The 16,521-nt window shown below is 36.8% G+C and overlaps 1 protein-coding gene across 8 annotated transcripts in view; it reads left to right on the plus strand.

The window, feature by feature from the left end:
- CWC27 (CWC27 spliceosome associated cyclophilin) overlaps window positions 1-16,521 on the plus strand; it is a 255,095-nt gene that overhangs the window by 20,540 nt on the left and 218,034 nt on the right. For all 8 annotated transcript variants that reach the window (XM_023545500.2, XM_010588168.3, XM_064272469.1 and 5 more), the window contains 2 exons: window positions 13,399-13,478; window positions 15,107-15,137. In XM_023545500.2, the coding sequence (XP_023401268.1) occupies window positions 13,399-13,478; window positions 15,107-15,137 (111 nt within the window). The remainder of the gene's footprint in view (window positions 1-13,398; window positions 13,479-15,106; window positions 15,138-16,521) is intronic.

Raw genomic sequence — 16,521 nt, forward strand, 5'->3', positions numbered from 1 at the left:
TCATATTTGCAACTTCTGAGATGATTTACCGTCTTAAAATTCTAGTTTTTTTATTCTGGCATTTTTTATCAGTTAGAACGAGAGTTAATGTTTTCCGAATGGCTCAAGATTGTGATTCAGATTTTAACTGCTATTTGGTTAATTATTTTGCTAGATAATAATGAATATTATTACCATTATTGTAATAAAGAGTCACAGACCAAAACTTTTGTATTCTTTTTGATGTTATTTATACATATTTGTTCATTAATTTTTATCACAGCTCTTTGAGATAGGTACTATTATTATCCACATTTACCCATGTGTAAATTAAGATATAAATAATTTAGATTTTGCTCAAAATTGCATAACCAGTAAGTAACTAGAACTGGGGTTTGAACCCAAGTTTTTTACACTGAAATTCATGCCTCTGGATTATTACGTTGCTTCTTGGCCTTTTACCTCACCAATCCTTCCCATACACCTTTAAGTGTGGTTTTCCTACATACCATTTTTATCATAATACTCATTGCTGAAACACGTATAATGCCTTGCCATTGTTTAGAACGGTGATTCCAATATAGACACTCCAAGAAAATTATTTTCAAAGGCTTTTACCCCCAAAGATTCTGATATGCTTCCTTTCTTGAAAATCGCTGAGCACAGAGACCTAAAGGATTAGCTTCATTCAAAGTCTTTATTGTAGTAATTAAAATCCTGTAACCTAACACTGCCTTACTTTCTTAACATGATCACCTATTTCTTACCAATATCAACAATTAAAACTGACTTAAAAGCACATTATTGTCTCCTTGTCTTTACTTCTTTATCCATGTGCTTCATTTACCAGTGAGCATGGTTTTGGTAGGCTAATGTTGTATATGTGGTGAGCACCCTACTTGTACCCCTCGCATTAAAACTGAATTAAAATAGGCATACGTAAGAGGTATTTTGGTCATAATTTCTTCTCCCTCTCTACTGATCCTTGAGTGATCTATTTGATACCGTGGATTCACTTACCACTTAGACTAACATTCTGAACTCCAGGCGATAACGCCAAATATTTCTTCCGGATGTCATCGCTCATTCTGAGTTGCCTTTAGGGAGCATTTCTACTTTGGATATCAAAACCAAGTTCATCTCTACATGAAAACTTCCTTTCCCTCTTCTTCATCAGCATCACCAATCACTCTGTCATCTCAGTATCCAAGGAGTCATCTTCCCTTTCTTGTTTTTCACCAACCACATCCGTTTAGTTTCGTGTTTGCACTTTTCTGCGTCTACCTCTGTATTAGTACCTCTATTTAATAGATGCTAAATATTGGATGAATTAATGTTTAAGTACTATTGATCTTGCCTTCTAAATATTTTTTAAATTTATTCTCCAATTTTGTTGCCACTATCACTATCTTAGCTCCAGTCCTTCTTTGTTTTTAATCTGGACTTCAGCAATGAACTGCTCCTTTCAGATTCTTTCTTCCTATAATTCATCCTGTGACAGAGTGAAGTTTCTAAAATGTAAATCTGATCACATTCCCGCCCACCCCCTTTCTTTTCCTCTCCCCTACCTCCCCGTCTTTCTCTCTTTTCCTTTCGTTCATTGATTTCACTGCTTAAAATCCCCTTGTGGGTAATTTCCATTTTTAGGATAAAGTCTGATCTCCATAGTGTGCCGTACAAAGCCCTTCCTGCCTTGACCCCTGCTGACCTCATTAGCCACATTTCCTGGTGCTTCGCTGTACTCCATCCTAATGATCTGTAGGAGAGCCTTGCCATTTGTGAGGAATATATCTCAAAGCATTTAGAAAGTACTGGAGAGTGAAACAATAAGGTATTTTGAACAGTGCTGATTTGGGATGATGGATAGAGCATAACAAAGCCACATTAAGATGGTCATATGGCCAGTCAAGCAGACTCGTTTACTGAGTTCATTCCTGAGCAACGGTCTTGTATTGTTCAGGATTCAAACTTGTGCTTCAGCAGAATGAAAGGTTTACCGTGTGTCATGGCTCTGTGAGAGTAACTGTGAATGGATAAAAACTACAAATCTGGGAATTGCCAGGGTTCCCTTTCATTAATGTTTTCCAAACATGTCAAGTTTCCTTGCATACCCATGCCTTTTCCCCAACCCTCCTGCTCCACCATTTTTTCTTTTGCATGGAGTATGCTTTCCTTTAGTTGGCTAACTGTTGTTTTTCCTTTAAGATGAGTTCCACTGTCACCTCCTGATTATCTCCATCTCCCTTCCCCAGTGGCCCCCACCCAAGCTGTGATACAGAAAAAAAAAAAAAAAAACCCGCTGCTGTCAAGTTGATTCCGACTCATAGTGACTGTATAGGACAGAGTAGAACTGCCCCGTAGGGTTTCTAAGGAGCAGCTGATGGATTAAAACTGCCAGTCTTTTTGGTTAGCAGCCGTAGCTCGCCATAGCTCTTAACCACTGCACCACCAGGGCTGCAGAAGCGGCAATAAGCACTTCTTTATAAGGTCCCATGGCAATCTGTATATGTCCATAAAAACACTTACCATTCTGCATTGTAATGATTTATTTTCTTATCTGCTAACTGCTAAATATTTTATGTAATTCCTGTAACAGCCATTATTCCTATTTTGTAGATGAACTGATACTAAGAGAAGTTAAGTTGCTGTCTAAGATCATGTAATTAGGAGGTGGTAGAATAAAAATTTTGAACTTAGGCTTTTATAGCTTTTTAAGTCTCTAAGATGATTGTGATTGCTGCAGAAGCTGGCTCTTTCTAGACCAGCCCATCTAGAAGGCTGGTGAGAAACTTCACTTGTAGCTCAGCATTTTGGGGTAAGTGGCAGCTCTACTCAGTGCCATTGTTCCAGTGCCCTTTCCAAACTCCCAGAGGATCCTGGATAGTAGGTTGAGCAGCCTTAGAGAGCAAGGAAAGGATAAAAGCATTTTTTCTGTCAATCTTTTTGTTGAAATTAAATTTCTCGTCTAAAGTTTTGTTCACAATTTCTCTGAGATTGATACCACTAGGAAATTAGTTTGAATGTTTTCTATGTACAGCAATAGCATGTATTAAACATTCAAAGTGGATCTTCTGCTGCTTTCTGTTGCGCAAAGTAGAAAGAAAATTATATGTTTAAGTTGTATTGACTATTGTGAACTTGGTACTCCCAAAGTAATTTGTGTTTGCTGTAAGATTAAATTGTGATAGGATACCACCACAGGTTGTGCTAGCTTGCCCTTTATTTCCTCTCTTAAATCTGAGAAGCACTTCAAACAGTAGAAAGACTAAGTAAAATCATTCCTTCTGCCCAGGAAATTGAAACACGTAGTCCATTATGAAATGACTATTGTAATCATGGTGTTGAATCTATTTTTCTCATCTTACTCTATAATGGTGTGTTCTGTTTGATAAAATTATCATCAGGTGTTTGTATCTGACTCTCAGATCTGTATCTCTAGCCTAGTTTCCTCTTCTTTTCTTCAACTGCCTACTGAACATCTAGTTGACTATCTCTCTAGTTACCCAAACCCTGGTCAAAGTTTAACTCATCTTTTCTTTCCAAACTTCTCCCTGTTCTGTGATTTCTATTCCCTGGTTCCAGTATCCTCCAAGGCAGAATGTTGGATTCAGTTCTGAATCTTTTCATACTGTTTTCTTTGCACCACCAGTTAGTCGCAATGTTGTAGCAATTTTTCATCCATAATATATCTTAAATCTTTCTTATCTTTTTAATTTATTTTGCTACTACCCTCACTCAGGCCTTTATTGTCTTCAACCTGAGCTGCTGCACTCGTGTATACACTGGTCTCCCTTCTCCCTTCCCTTCTTTTCTTTACAATCGTGACTGCCAGAGTAGTTTCTCTGAAACCTAGTTAAGATGTTACCACTGTTCTCTATCGACTATAAAAATAAAGCCAAATTCCTTGGGCCATTAATTTTAAGCCCTGCTTTAATGGCTTCCTCTTTATCAACTCTAGAGCCCTGGTGGCGCAGTAGTTAAGAGATTGGCTGCTAAAGAAAAGGTCGACAGTTTGAACCCATCAGCTGCTCCTTGGAAATCTTATGGGGCAGTTCTGCCCTGTCCTGTGGGGTTACTATGAGTTGAAATTGGCTCAATGGCAATGGGTTTGGTTTTTTTTTTTAACCAACTCTATCCTTCAGCGTAGTGCTTCCTAACCTTTCTTCATGATAAAAATCACTTTGGCACTTACTAAAAATTAAGATTTCTAGGCCTCATCTCAGACGTACTGAGGAATGGCCTGCAGAGCTATATTTTAAATGAATTCTCCTGGGATTCTTATCAGGGAAATGTGAGAAACATTGCTTTGGCCAATCTGACCTATTTATTAGCTGTTCTACATATGTGCCTTATATTTTATTTGCTTTTTTTCTGTTCGTTTGTTCATGTTCTTTTTTTCTGCCTGAAATGCTCTACCCTACCTCTGGATGTCACAGTCACATTTATTTTTTAATGCTTAAAATACTATCTTTTCTAAATGTCTTTTCCAGTTTTCTTTAATTAATCTTTCTGTTTCTGATTTACCCTTTGCTTTTTTTTATGATTCTTTGCACTTTCCTTTTAAAAACATTTTAGCTTTATTACACAAGAAACATATGCTTTAAATTCTCATTGTACATCTATTAAAACTTTGTACTCCTTATTTTCTGCTGTCTGAATTGTATAGAGTCCTGGGCTGTGAGCTCCTTGAAGGTAGAGTGTGTTATCTTCTAGTGGCAGTGTGGTAGAGTAGAAATAGCTTGTATCTGGGATCATACAGACTCAGATTTAAACTTTACTTTCCACTGACACTCTGTGACCTTAGATCACTTAGTCTCTCTGAGCTTCAGTTTTCTTTTCATAACATGTTAATGATATTACCTCTTAGGGTTGTGAGATGAAGGTGTGGATAGTCCTTACTTTCATGTATAATGGAATCCTGAAAATGTCTTGAAAATCAAATGTCTTAGAATAATAAACTATATGTTATAATTGGTATTTCATTCTCAGAGCTGAAGAACGTCATATAATCTCTAATATGATTATGATTATTGTGCAGAACCAGCCTCCCTCTTGCCTAAGGCAATCTAGGACTAACAAGAAACTTCACTGGCAGCTTAGGCTTCTAGGATAGGAAGCCATAAACTCAGCACAATTGTCCCCTTGTGCTTCCTGAGCACTCCTAGAGAGTCCGGGATAGAAGCTTGAGCAGGCTTGGAGAACATGGGAGGGAGAAAGGATATTTGTACACCGTGGCCTACCAACAGCCCATTCTCCACACACAAGTCAGGCTTGGCATGCTACGCAGAATTTCTGAATTCTATTTCTGAAGAGTTTTATGGTTCTTTTGTCTGCATTATGTAATGGAGGGCTGGGTAAGTTTAGCTGAGAAAAATAGAACAACAATAACAAAAATCTTTGAAATTTACTGGCTTAGGAGAAAGGAAATTGTCCTAGAGAGAGAGATTTTCTTAAGGTACTAACTCTAGATAGAATTCATATAAAAGAGTATATTTTGCTTTACGTATAGATGTATAGTTCTTAAAGATATACACACTCTGGAAATACATTTTCCTTCTGGACAAAATGAAATCTTGGTAATAAAAGGGAAGTGTAGCTGAATATTTGAAAAATATATATATATTTATAGAAGATACTGATGCATTTACATTTAGCCTTAATGTTTTTAAATGTATGTAATAACTTGAGCCAGAACCAAGCATCTTTTACAATGACTAAAAACAATGTGCAGTTTCAGTAGTTGCATGAAATTAAATATTTCTAAAAGGGCTTGAAAATAATTGTTTCATTATTCATTTGCTTATCAGGCTTCTTGTTTCAATAACTCCACAGCCTTAAGCTTTATTCCAGACCCTGCCTGACTGATCACAAGTTAATAATTGGTAAAGTCTGAATTGAGCCTGCTTTATGTGACAGGAGAAATAAGATAAAGTGCCCTCTGGTTTATGGATTATCAGTGTGGGATTACAGACACTGCCTCAGCCCACTCATTATTCATGACAAGGTGTGTCTCCCACATGGGTTAGCTTTCCTTCTTTTTTTGTTTCACTATCTTTCTATGACCTGATAAAATCTCTTTTAGAATTATAGGATTTTATAACAGAGGGATCTAGTCCAACTTCCTTTCTTTATAGATGAGGAAACTGAGACTGGTTAAGTGACTGGCCATACTGACCTCATTTCTTTTTGATAGGATTCCATGATGGGGGATGCTGTAATAATCATATCTTGAGTTCAGGAAAGCACATTGTCCGAGTCTCGTGATAGTCTTATGAACAACATTATAAAATATGGTCTGGGAGACAGTATAGTCAAATGGATATAAAGCTCATTGAACATTGCTTCCCAATGTTTCCAACTGTGCCTGATAATTTGAACCAGTAAGTTGAAAAGTAGGAGTGTATGTACATTCTATACTGGTTCGATAAAACCAGCTGAATAGGTATAAGACCTAGTAGCCTGTAAGTCCTAGTTGAATTATTAAGAGTAAGGTCTCTGGAGGAAATTTGACATTATCTGCATTGTGCGGATCACATTTGAAGCACTTTGGTTAGTTCTGGGCATATTTAAGAAGTACCTTAACACCCTATATGCATCCAGAGGAAGGAAGGGTAGTAAGGAGCATAGGGAGGATGCTAAAAACTGTATTACCTGAGGAGTGATTGAGAAACTGGATATACTTTGGAGAAGTAAAAACTAAGTGAAAATATGATCCTAGACTTCAAATATTTGAAAGGTTTTATCTGGAAGATCTATGTTCCCATGTTGCTTTCTTAAATACAGTGAGTCCTGTGAGTGCCAGAACTCGATTGGACTGCCTTTTTTTTCCCTCAAGTTTTCCACCTTTGACAGGCTGCATCTTAAAACTTTTCTCTCTCTCAATTTAGTGGAAAATACTCAGGTTTTCATTCTCTGACAGGTTTCTGCCTCATACAAGTTCTGGCTTTCACAGATTTTACTGTAATATTTCCATTCAGATGTCTGTATTCATTTAAAATATCCAGGAATCTTTGTGTACAACCTAAATACAAATGTCAGGAAATATTTTCTAAGTAAAGCTTACAATCAGGCAAGTAGTGTTTATAAGGTAAGTTAAATGGCAGGTGCTTGAGTAGTTTGATCTATGATAAAAGTATCTCAATAGCTAGATTTTAATACAATGATCAAAGTATGCCACATTCACAGCAATATATGTAGTATTTCTCTCACTACAGACCCACTAACATTTAATCTCAAATCCAAAGTTATAAAAGGACTTTTTCCTCACCCAGAAAAAGTTATATTGATAGACAGACACACCATTTTTGAGAAGAAAGTAAGAATGTTATGTCCTATTCTACTTTATCTTTTGAAATTAAACTTTCCCAGAAAGTTGGGAGGTGGGGGTAGGTATGGTGTGGAAAGTGCTGTGAGACCATTTGCTCAGAGGTGGTCAGAAGCTTTAAAGAGTCTAATTTATAAAATGTTTTTGCCCTACCAAATTGTTGACTAATTGTAACATGCACACCATGTTGTTGTTGTTGTTGGTTGCTGTCGTGTTGGTTCCAATTCATAGTGACCCTGTGTACAATGGAACAAAATACTGCCCAGTACTGCGCCATCCTCACAATTGTTATGCTTGAGCCCGTTGTTGCAGCCATTTTGTCAGTCATCTTGTTGAGGGTCGTCTTCTTTTTCACTGACCCTCTACCTTACCAAGCATGATGCCCTTCTCCAGGGACTGGTCCCTCCTGATAACATCTCCAAAATATGTGAGAGAAGTCTTGCCATCCTCGCTGCTAAGGAGTATTCTGGCTGTACTTCTTCCAAGACAGATTTGCTTATTCTTCTTGCAGTCCATGGTATATTCAATATTCTTTTCCAACACAATAATTCAAAGGCATTAATTGTTTAGTCCTCCTTATTCCTTGTCCAGCTTTCACATGCATATGAGATGATTGAAAATACCATGGCTTGGGTCAGGCACACCGTAGTCCATAAAGTGACATCTTTGCTTTTTAACACTTTAAATAGGTCTTTTGCAGCAGATTTCCCCAGTGCAATGTGTTGTTTGATTCCTTGACTGCTGCTTCCGTGGGTGTTGATTGTGGACCCAAGTAAAATGAAATCCTTGACAATTTCAATACTAATATCCAAATCCAAACCCATTGGCAATGAGCAGAACTGCTCTCCAGGGTTTTCTTAGTTGTAACCTTTATGGAAGCAGATCACCAGGCCTTTCTTCCATGGTGCTGCTGGGTGGGTGCAAACTACCAACTTTTAGGTTAGTAGATGAGCACAAACTGTTTGCCCTACTCAGGAACTTCATGCCTCATGAAATTGTATTAAATTTACTTATCTTTCTGTCTATATTTAATTAATTAAAAAATATGTTAACATATTTGTATTAGTACCTATTGCTGATGTAATAAATTACTACAAATTTAGTAACTCGAAGCAACACATATTTAGTGTCTTATGGTTCTAGAAGTCAGAAATCTGAAATGGGTTTCACTGGGCTGAAATCAAGGTGTTAGCAGAGCTGTCATCCTTAGGGAAGCTCTAGGGGAGAATTCATTCTCTTGCCTTTTCCTGCTTCTAGTGGCCATCTGTATTGCTTGGTTCGTGGCCTCTTCTTCCACTATGAAACCAGCAATGGCTGATTAAGTCTTTCTCATGCTGCGTTGCTTTGACATTGACTCTTCTGCCTCCCTCTTTCACTTATAAGGACCGTTGTGATTATATTGGGCTCTGATGATGCAGGATAATCTTCCCATCTCAAAATTCCGAATTTATCTACAAACTCCTTCTTGCCATGTAAAACAACATATTCACAGGTTCTGGGGATTAGGATGTTGACGTCTTTGGGGGCCATTATTCTACTACACTATTCGTATTTAACCTAAATTCTGGTGGTGCAGTAGTTAAGAGCTCAGCTGCTAACTAGAAGGTCAGCAGTTCGAATCTACCAGCTCCTTCTTGGAAACCCTGTGAGGTGGTTCTACTCTGTCCTGTATGGTCACTAGGAGTTGGAGTCGACTTTACGGCAATGGGTTCTCTATGTGGTATACCTAATTACAGGTATTTCTAGTAGTTCATTCGTAGTTTTAGGAGGTAGAACTAGAATCAATGGTTGGAAATTACACAGAGAAGTAGATTTTTTTTTTTTTGCCGCAATTGAAGAGAGAACTTTTCAATAATGGAAGCCATTTAAAAAGGAATGGTTTTCCTTGTGACGTTATAAATTCCTTTCAGGCATTGAAACACTGGTTGGCCATTCAACAGTGATATCAAGGAGACCCCTACATTGGGTGGGAGACTAGATTAAGTGGGCTCTAAAATTCTTTTTGACTATTAAGTTTTTCTGGTTTTGTGCTGAAAGTCACAGAGCTAGTTAGAGGTCTAGCTGCTGTAAGACCTCAGACCTTCTAACTTCTTGGCCACTTCTATACCACCATGCCTCTGGCTCTCTTTATTTCTACCTGCACTGTATTTAGTTCTGGCTATTTCTTTGTTCTTGGGTATGAAGTAGAAATTTCCCACATCCCCTTCGATGTTCATTTTTGGATTTGTTTGCAGAGTGTCTTGAATTTACTATGGAGCTCCTTACACTAAATTCACTAAATATATTTAGTCTTTTGTTCAGTAGCTACCCTTCAACTAGCCAGCTTTTTTTTTTTTTAATTTTTTAATTTTTATTTTGCTTTAAGTGAAAGTTTACAAATCAAGTCAGTCTCTCATACAAAAATTTGTATACGCCTTGCTGTGTACTCCTAGTTGCTCTCCCTGTAATGAGACAGCACACTCCTTCTCTCCACCTGGTATTCCCCGTGTCCATTCATCCAGCTTCTGTCCCCCTCTACCTTCTTATTTCTTCTCCAGACAGGAGCTGCCTACATAGTCTCATGTGTCCACTTGAGCCAAGAAGCTCACTCTTTACTAGTATCATTTTCTATCCCATAGTCCAGTCCAATGCCTGTCTGAAGAGTTGGCTATGGGAATGGTTCCAGTCTTGGGCCAACAGAAGGTTTGAGGGCCATGACCTCCAGGGTCCCTCTAGTCTGAGTCAAACCATTAAGTCTTTTTTGACACAATTTTTAAAATATACATTAGGTATTTGTTTTTCTAAAATTATTTTTACCTGATGATATATAAATAGGAATCTTAAAATTGGTTGTTTAGAAAGAATAGACATTAAAGAAAAATATCGGAATTCATTTTCACCCTCTTTGGGACTGTCTCCTAATTACTTGAGTTGGTCCCCAATTTGTTTCTCTGCATGCAGGATGCAGAGTCTACTATAGTGGGAAGGAATACCTAAAAAATGCTTTTGATCGTGTATTTCTATGATAATTTAATTGAAAAACTTATTTGAAATAGTAACAATTATTCAGATTAATTTACATGCTCCTTCTTTGTGTTGTCTTATTTTATATCAGTGTAACCAATTTTCTTCTTTTCCCTTCCAACTGTTTAAATTTTGGGAGGTAAAAAATGACCTAGTTTTAAAAAAATGTTAACAATTAAAAACTAACATTTACAACTTAATGAAACAGTATAGCTCATTAATGGACCAAGAGCTTAGAGACCGGATTTCTAATCTTACTCCTGCCATTTTTTAGAGTAACTCTCATTTTTCAGTCTGTGAACTAAAAGGCTGTGATGTTTGTGATTATGACTCCACGTGGGGAGAATTAACAAGGGAATATTTCTTAAAGTAGAAGAAGATAGGCATTGGTGGCTAGAGATCAAGGAGGAAGGAATTTTAGGGAAGGAAAGCATGAACAAAACAAATTCATGTTTTTTTTTTTTTCTGGTTTAGGTCATTTTATGTACGCTTTTGTACATGTGTCATTGAATTCTCTTGTGAAAAATAAGCAAAGCTGATACTGTCCCCATTTTACAGGCAAGTGTTCTGAGGTCTGATAAGATCATTTTATTTCCCCAAATGGCACAAGTTTAGGGTTAAAACTCATGTCATAGAATATAAAAACATAGAATAGGTTTTAAAAGTTATTTGATCCAACTACCATCTTTCTTAGGGTCTTGTGTTCTTTTTACTACATGTCCTTCTGATTTTTGACCTTTGTTTCCCCCCATTTACCGTAGTTGGGTGAACATATAGTCAATTAGTTGGTATTTTACCTTTTCATCACTCCTTGGTTTAAGTAATAATATGGGACTAAAAATGGAGATTGATTGCATAACTCAGATTCTGTGACTTTTTAAAATAGCAAATTTAGATTAACTTCGAGAAAGATTTTTGTTTCATAAACTGGACTATAAGTGTGTTTTAACTGATTAATTTTCTGAAATGTGGAGAATTTCATGCTAATATAGACATTTTAAAATCTATTATTTTCATCATGGAAATATATCTTAGAAGATATATATCTTCCTCAAAAAAAACCTATCAAATTTAGGTGACTGTACTCAAAATTGTTAACAGTGGTGAGTGGGGCTTAAGGGAAAGGGATATTTTCACTTCTCTGTTTGATGTTTTAAAATTTCAGCAATGACCTTTTCCAAATAAAATTCCCCTTCAAAATAAATAGAAATTATTATTTCCTTGTGTCAGTTCTTTAACCTCTTAACTGTTCACTCAATATGATTAGTGTTTGTGTGTGGGGGTGGGAGGAGTGGTAAGCAGCTTTCCATCTCAAGAGGGAAGTCTGCAGGATAGAGATTGCAACTCTGAAACCAGACCAGAGGGACCTGTAGGGAAGGATAAAAATGGATACATTTGGATTTTTGGTATACCGCCAGATAGACCTGAATTTAAATCCTAGATCCTCTACCACTCACTAACTTTGTGACTTCTAGTAAATTACTTAATCTCTGTAACTCTTAGCTTCTCCTCTGTAGAATGGGGCTACTAATGCCTATCTCACATACTTTGATTTGGTGACTGGGAAGATGAGGGGAAGAGATACTTTATTGTAGGATAGTACCTGCCTAGGACAATGTATATACTTAATAAGTTAGAATAATAGTAGTTGTAGTTATTGTATAGTTCTCCTTTCTCTATCTTCTTATTTATTGTTTTCCTAACTAAAATGTAAATTTATTGAGTAAATTAACATTGAAAGCACTGAATAAATATTTGGTGATTGATAAATGTTGTCATGCTTGAGAGGCTTTCTGCATATCCGTTATCCATTTGGTAAATAGTACCTCCTAGGTGCACTCACCAGCCACTCCCAGGAAACCCTATGGGGCAGAACTCTGTCCTGTAGGATTCCTATGAATCAGAATTGACTCGACAGCAATGAGTTTTTATGGGAGGTACACTCAAGCAAAAATGTCACTTAGAGGACTAAGGCATGCCTGACCCAAGCCATGGTATTTTCAACTGCCCCATATACATATGAGAGCTGGATAATGAATAAGGAAAGCTGAAGAAGAATTGATGCTTTTGACTTACGATGTTGGCAAAAAATATTGAATATACCATAAAAATAGACTGCCAGAAAATGAATAAATCTGTCTTGGAAGAAATACAGCCAGGATATGCTCCTTAGAAACAAGGATGGCAAGATTTTGTCTCACATACTTTGGACATGTTATCAGGAGGGACCAGTCCCTGGAGAAGGACATCATGCTCGATAAAGTAGACGGTCAGCAAAAAAGAGGAAAATCCTCAACAAGATGGATTGACAAAGTGGCTTCAACAATGGGCTCAAGCATAGCAACAATTGTGAGGGTGGCACAGGACAGGGCGATGTTTCATTCTGTTGTACATAGAGTAGCTATGAGTTGGAACCAACTTGATGGCACCTAACAACAACAACAACAGCTACACTCAAAGGAGCCCTGTGGTGCAATGAGTAAGCACTGGGCTGCTAATGAAAGGTCGGTGGTTCAAACCCACCAGCTACTCCATGGGAGAAAAATGTGACAGTTTGCTTCCATAAAGGTTACAGTCTTGGAAACCCTATGGGGCAGTTCTACTCTGTTCTATAGAGTCACTATGACTCGAAGGCAATAGGTTTTTAGAGGTACACTCATCTGGTTGTTTGAAATATTAATTAGTTGATACTTTAGTGTTTGAGTACATTCTTTGAAGTGATTCTGTGTATTTGAAGAATAATACTATGCATTTATTTCACATTACTCTTATGATCTAAGTTATACTATATGGCTCATGAAAATTAGTTGTATATAAACCATGATGAAGATTTAGTGCTTAGAGGTGGTAATCAAAAGACTTATTTTTAAGAGTATATCATTTTCTGAAAGAAAAAGTACTTCTAAATTAGTATTTTCAATTAATGCCAGAATAGGATTCTTATTTGTAAAACTTTGGTCTATACTAAACTTTTCAGGAACAAATCTCTTGCTAACCACATTTTATCAGTACTAGATTTTATGTAAGTTTGTCAACATGTTTTTTGGGAAGACTGATTTTCTTCCCCACTTATGTCATACTTTGCTTTCCAGAGCATGAAGGGAAAAAGCAAAAGCAGTCATGACTTGCTTAAGGATGATCCACATCTCAGTTCTGTTCCAGCTGTTGAAAGGTTGGTATGTTTTGGCGTGATTCTAGGTTCTTATTTTCTGGCTCAGATAATTTTTCTTGCTTCCTTTGTACGTAAACAGTTCTCATAAATCAGATTTTTTTCAACCTAGCCAAAAAAGTCCAGCAATTTTGACAGTGGAGATGGTAGAGCTCCTAGCATGTTGGGGAGAAGCACTCTAATCAGTTTTACTCATTTTGCTGTCCACAGTTGTTGAACTACAGTAATTAAATTTAAAATTATTAAACTTCTGTAATTTAGAATAATTTGAATACTAGAAACCGGCTTTAACAGTTTGTCTTAGTCGTCTAGTGCTGCTATAACAGAAATACATCAAGTGGATGGCATTAAGAAAGTGAAATTTATTTTTTCACAGTAAGGTAGGCTCAAAGTCCAGATTCAGGGTGTCAGCTCCAGGGGATGGGTTTCTCTGTCTGTTGGTTGTGGAGGAAGATTCCTTGTCCTCAAACTTCCTCTGGTCGAGGAGCTTTTCAGGTGCAGGGACCCTGGGTCCAAAGGACAGGCTCTGCTCCTGGTGTTGCCTTCTTGGTGATTTGAGGTCCCCTGTCTCTCTACTTGCTTCTTTTTTTTATATCTCAAGAGATTGCCTCAAGACACAATCCAGCTGTAGATTGAGTCCTGCCTCACTAACAAAATGGTGCCCTTTCTCCCTCATTAACATCAAGGAAGCAGGATTTACAACATATAGGAAAATAACACAATACCAGAAATCATGGCCCAGCCAAATTGATACACACATTTTTGGGGGGACATAATTCAATTCAATCCAGGACACATTTCATTTGCTAATTTTTTCCTTGAAGCATTTTTATCTCAGTTGTTGTGGGTAATCAGCAAAACAGAGTTGAAATTTTTTGTGAAGAAAACCAAAAAAAAACCAAACCCACTGCTGTCAAATCGATTCCAACTCAGTGACCCTGTAGGACAGAGTAGAACTGCCGCATAGAGTTTCCAAGGAGCGCCTGGTGGATTCAAACTCCTGACCTTCTGGTTAGCAGCCGTCATACTTAACCACTCCGCCACCCAGGTTTCCACGTTTTAGGCTGATCCACTGAGTTATTTCTCACATACTTTCAGGAGTTTACAGAAAATTCTTACTGTCTTTGTTGCTTCTCTTTGAGAAAGGAAGATATCATAGTGTTGAATGATATGTTGGGCCAGTGTCTCAAAGAGGGACTAAAATACTATTATACTGAGTTTAGCACATTTTCAAAAGTTCTATTTCAAAATAATCTTCTCTTAATATTCTTTTATTTGAAAGATTTCGTTTCTGTAGCCAAATTGCTTCAAACCAATAGAAGAAATAATTTTCTGTAGACCTTTGTTCACCAAAAAGGTGCTATTAGTTGTTGTTGCTGTTTTTTTTTTTTTAATGAATTCATGTATCTGCTAATGGAGCATACCTGTGATTCTGTTTACAAATGTTTGATTATAAATCTTTGATTTTATTTAGAATGTTTCCATTTTTCTATAATGCCATTCTAAGATTACTATAATGAAGTGAGTTTTTGGAACATTTTTACCAGCAAACTATTCTAGATTTTCGGGTTATTGAATAATTTTATTAGTTTCATTTTGAAGCTGAAATCTGTTTGTTTATTTTTTTGTAGTGAAAAAGATACAGCAGGAGATTCAGATGATGTGAGTATTAATTTTAGTATAAATACACATTTGAACAATTTATAGTAAGTTCTAAATTTTTACAAAAAATTGAATTATTTTTTCCTTCAAAAATAATTTATATTATTTTTATTATTATATATGTAAAATTTTGAAAAAATTGAAAAATAAAAATCATTTATTTTGATACTGGAATATTTCCTTCCAAGTTCCCTAAAAAATTTGAATCATATATATGAATGTCTAGCCTGCTTTTTTTCCCCCTCACATAATAATACTTAAATGCTCAAAATTCAAATGCCATTAATTTTATTATGTTAAAAGTTTAAATATTGATGGGTGGGTATTATACTTGATGTATAGGAAATGTCTGGGTCAGTGATTTTTAGTCTTACTTATAGACACGTACTTTTCAGAAGATTCTCATTCAAGACTGCAGTATAGTGATCGCTCTTTGTTAGTTTTACTATCAGATAAAGCTGATAAACCAGAAGGCAGAGTTTATTTTGATGTGTAAGAGGTTAAATTTTTCAAGTTATCCAGATGCCGCTTTGTATAAAACCCACTGATCTGTGCATTGTATAATTCATTAGGAAGTACATAACTTTCTATGCCTGAACACAGCTTTATACCATAATCAAAAGGGAGAGTTCTCTCTGACTATATGTAGTAGAGGGAGGATGAATTTCTAACTTGGTCAAGAAAACCTCCCTGGAAAAAATGATGTTGTGTTGTCTTGTAGGAAAACTAGGAGTTAGCTTGGTCAAAAAAGAAAGTAGTGAAGGATGGGGTCCCTCTAGCTCGAACAGCTTATGCTAAAGCACGAAACCAAGGCAAGGTAGTACCTTGTTCAGAAAACACAACCTGAGATTTAAAGTTTGAGAAAAGCAGCCTGATTTTTTAAGTGCAGGGAGAAGACTATTGAAGGTAGAGGAAACTATACGTGCAAAAGGCTTAGAAGCAGGAGAGAGTTGTGTCCCAGAAGCTGAATGCAGGGAAACATGACTGGATTGTAGTGACGGGAGGGAGAGTTGGATGAGTTTGGAGAGGTAGCAAGGGGTCAGATATTACAGAGCTTTGTAGGCCATGGTGCAGAGTGTGAATTTCATCCTAAAAGTGAGGAACAGATGAAGGACAGTTAAAAAGAAAGGTGTTATGATCAACTTTGTATTTTAGGAAGATTAGCGTGGCAATATTATAGAGGACAAATTAGAAGAAACAGACTAGAGGCAATGAGACCTATTAGGAAGCTATTACAGAAGGAGAGCTTGATACAAGACTACAGTTGTGAGATGATAAGGGGATAGACTTGAAAGAGGTCTATGAGGTGACTGATTCCATTCTGTTAGGTGATGGAGAAGAAGGAGTCTAGGACAAACATGAAGCTTTTGGCTTGGGCAACTTG

The sequence above is a fragment of the Loxodonta africana genome, chromosome 2, assembly GCF_030014295.1.
Source record: "Loxodonta africana isolate mLoxAfr1 chromosome 2, mLoxAfr1.hap2, whole genome shotgun sequence".
NCBI lineage: Eukaryota > Metazoa > Chordata > Mammalia > Proboscidea > Elephantidae > Loxodonta > Loxodonta africana.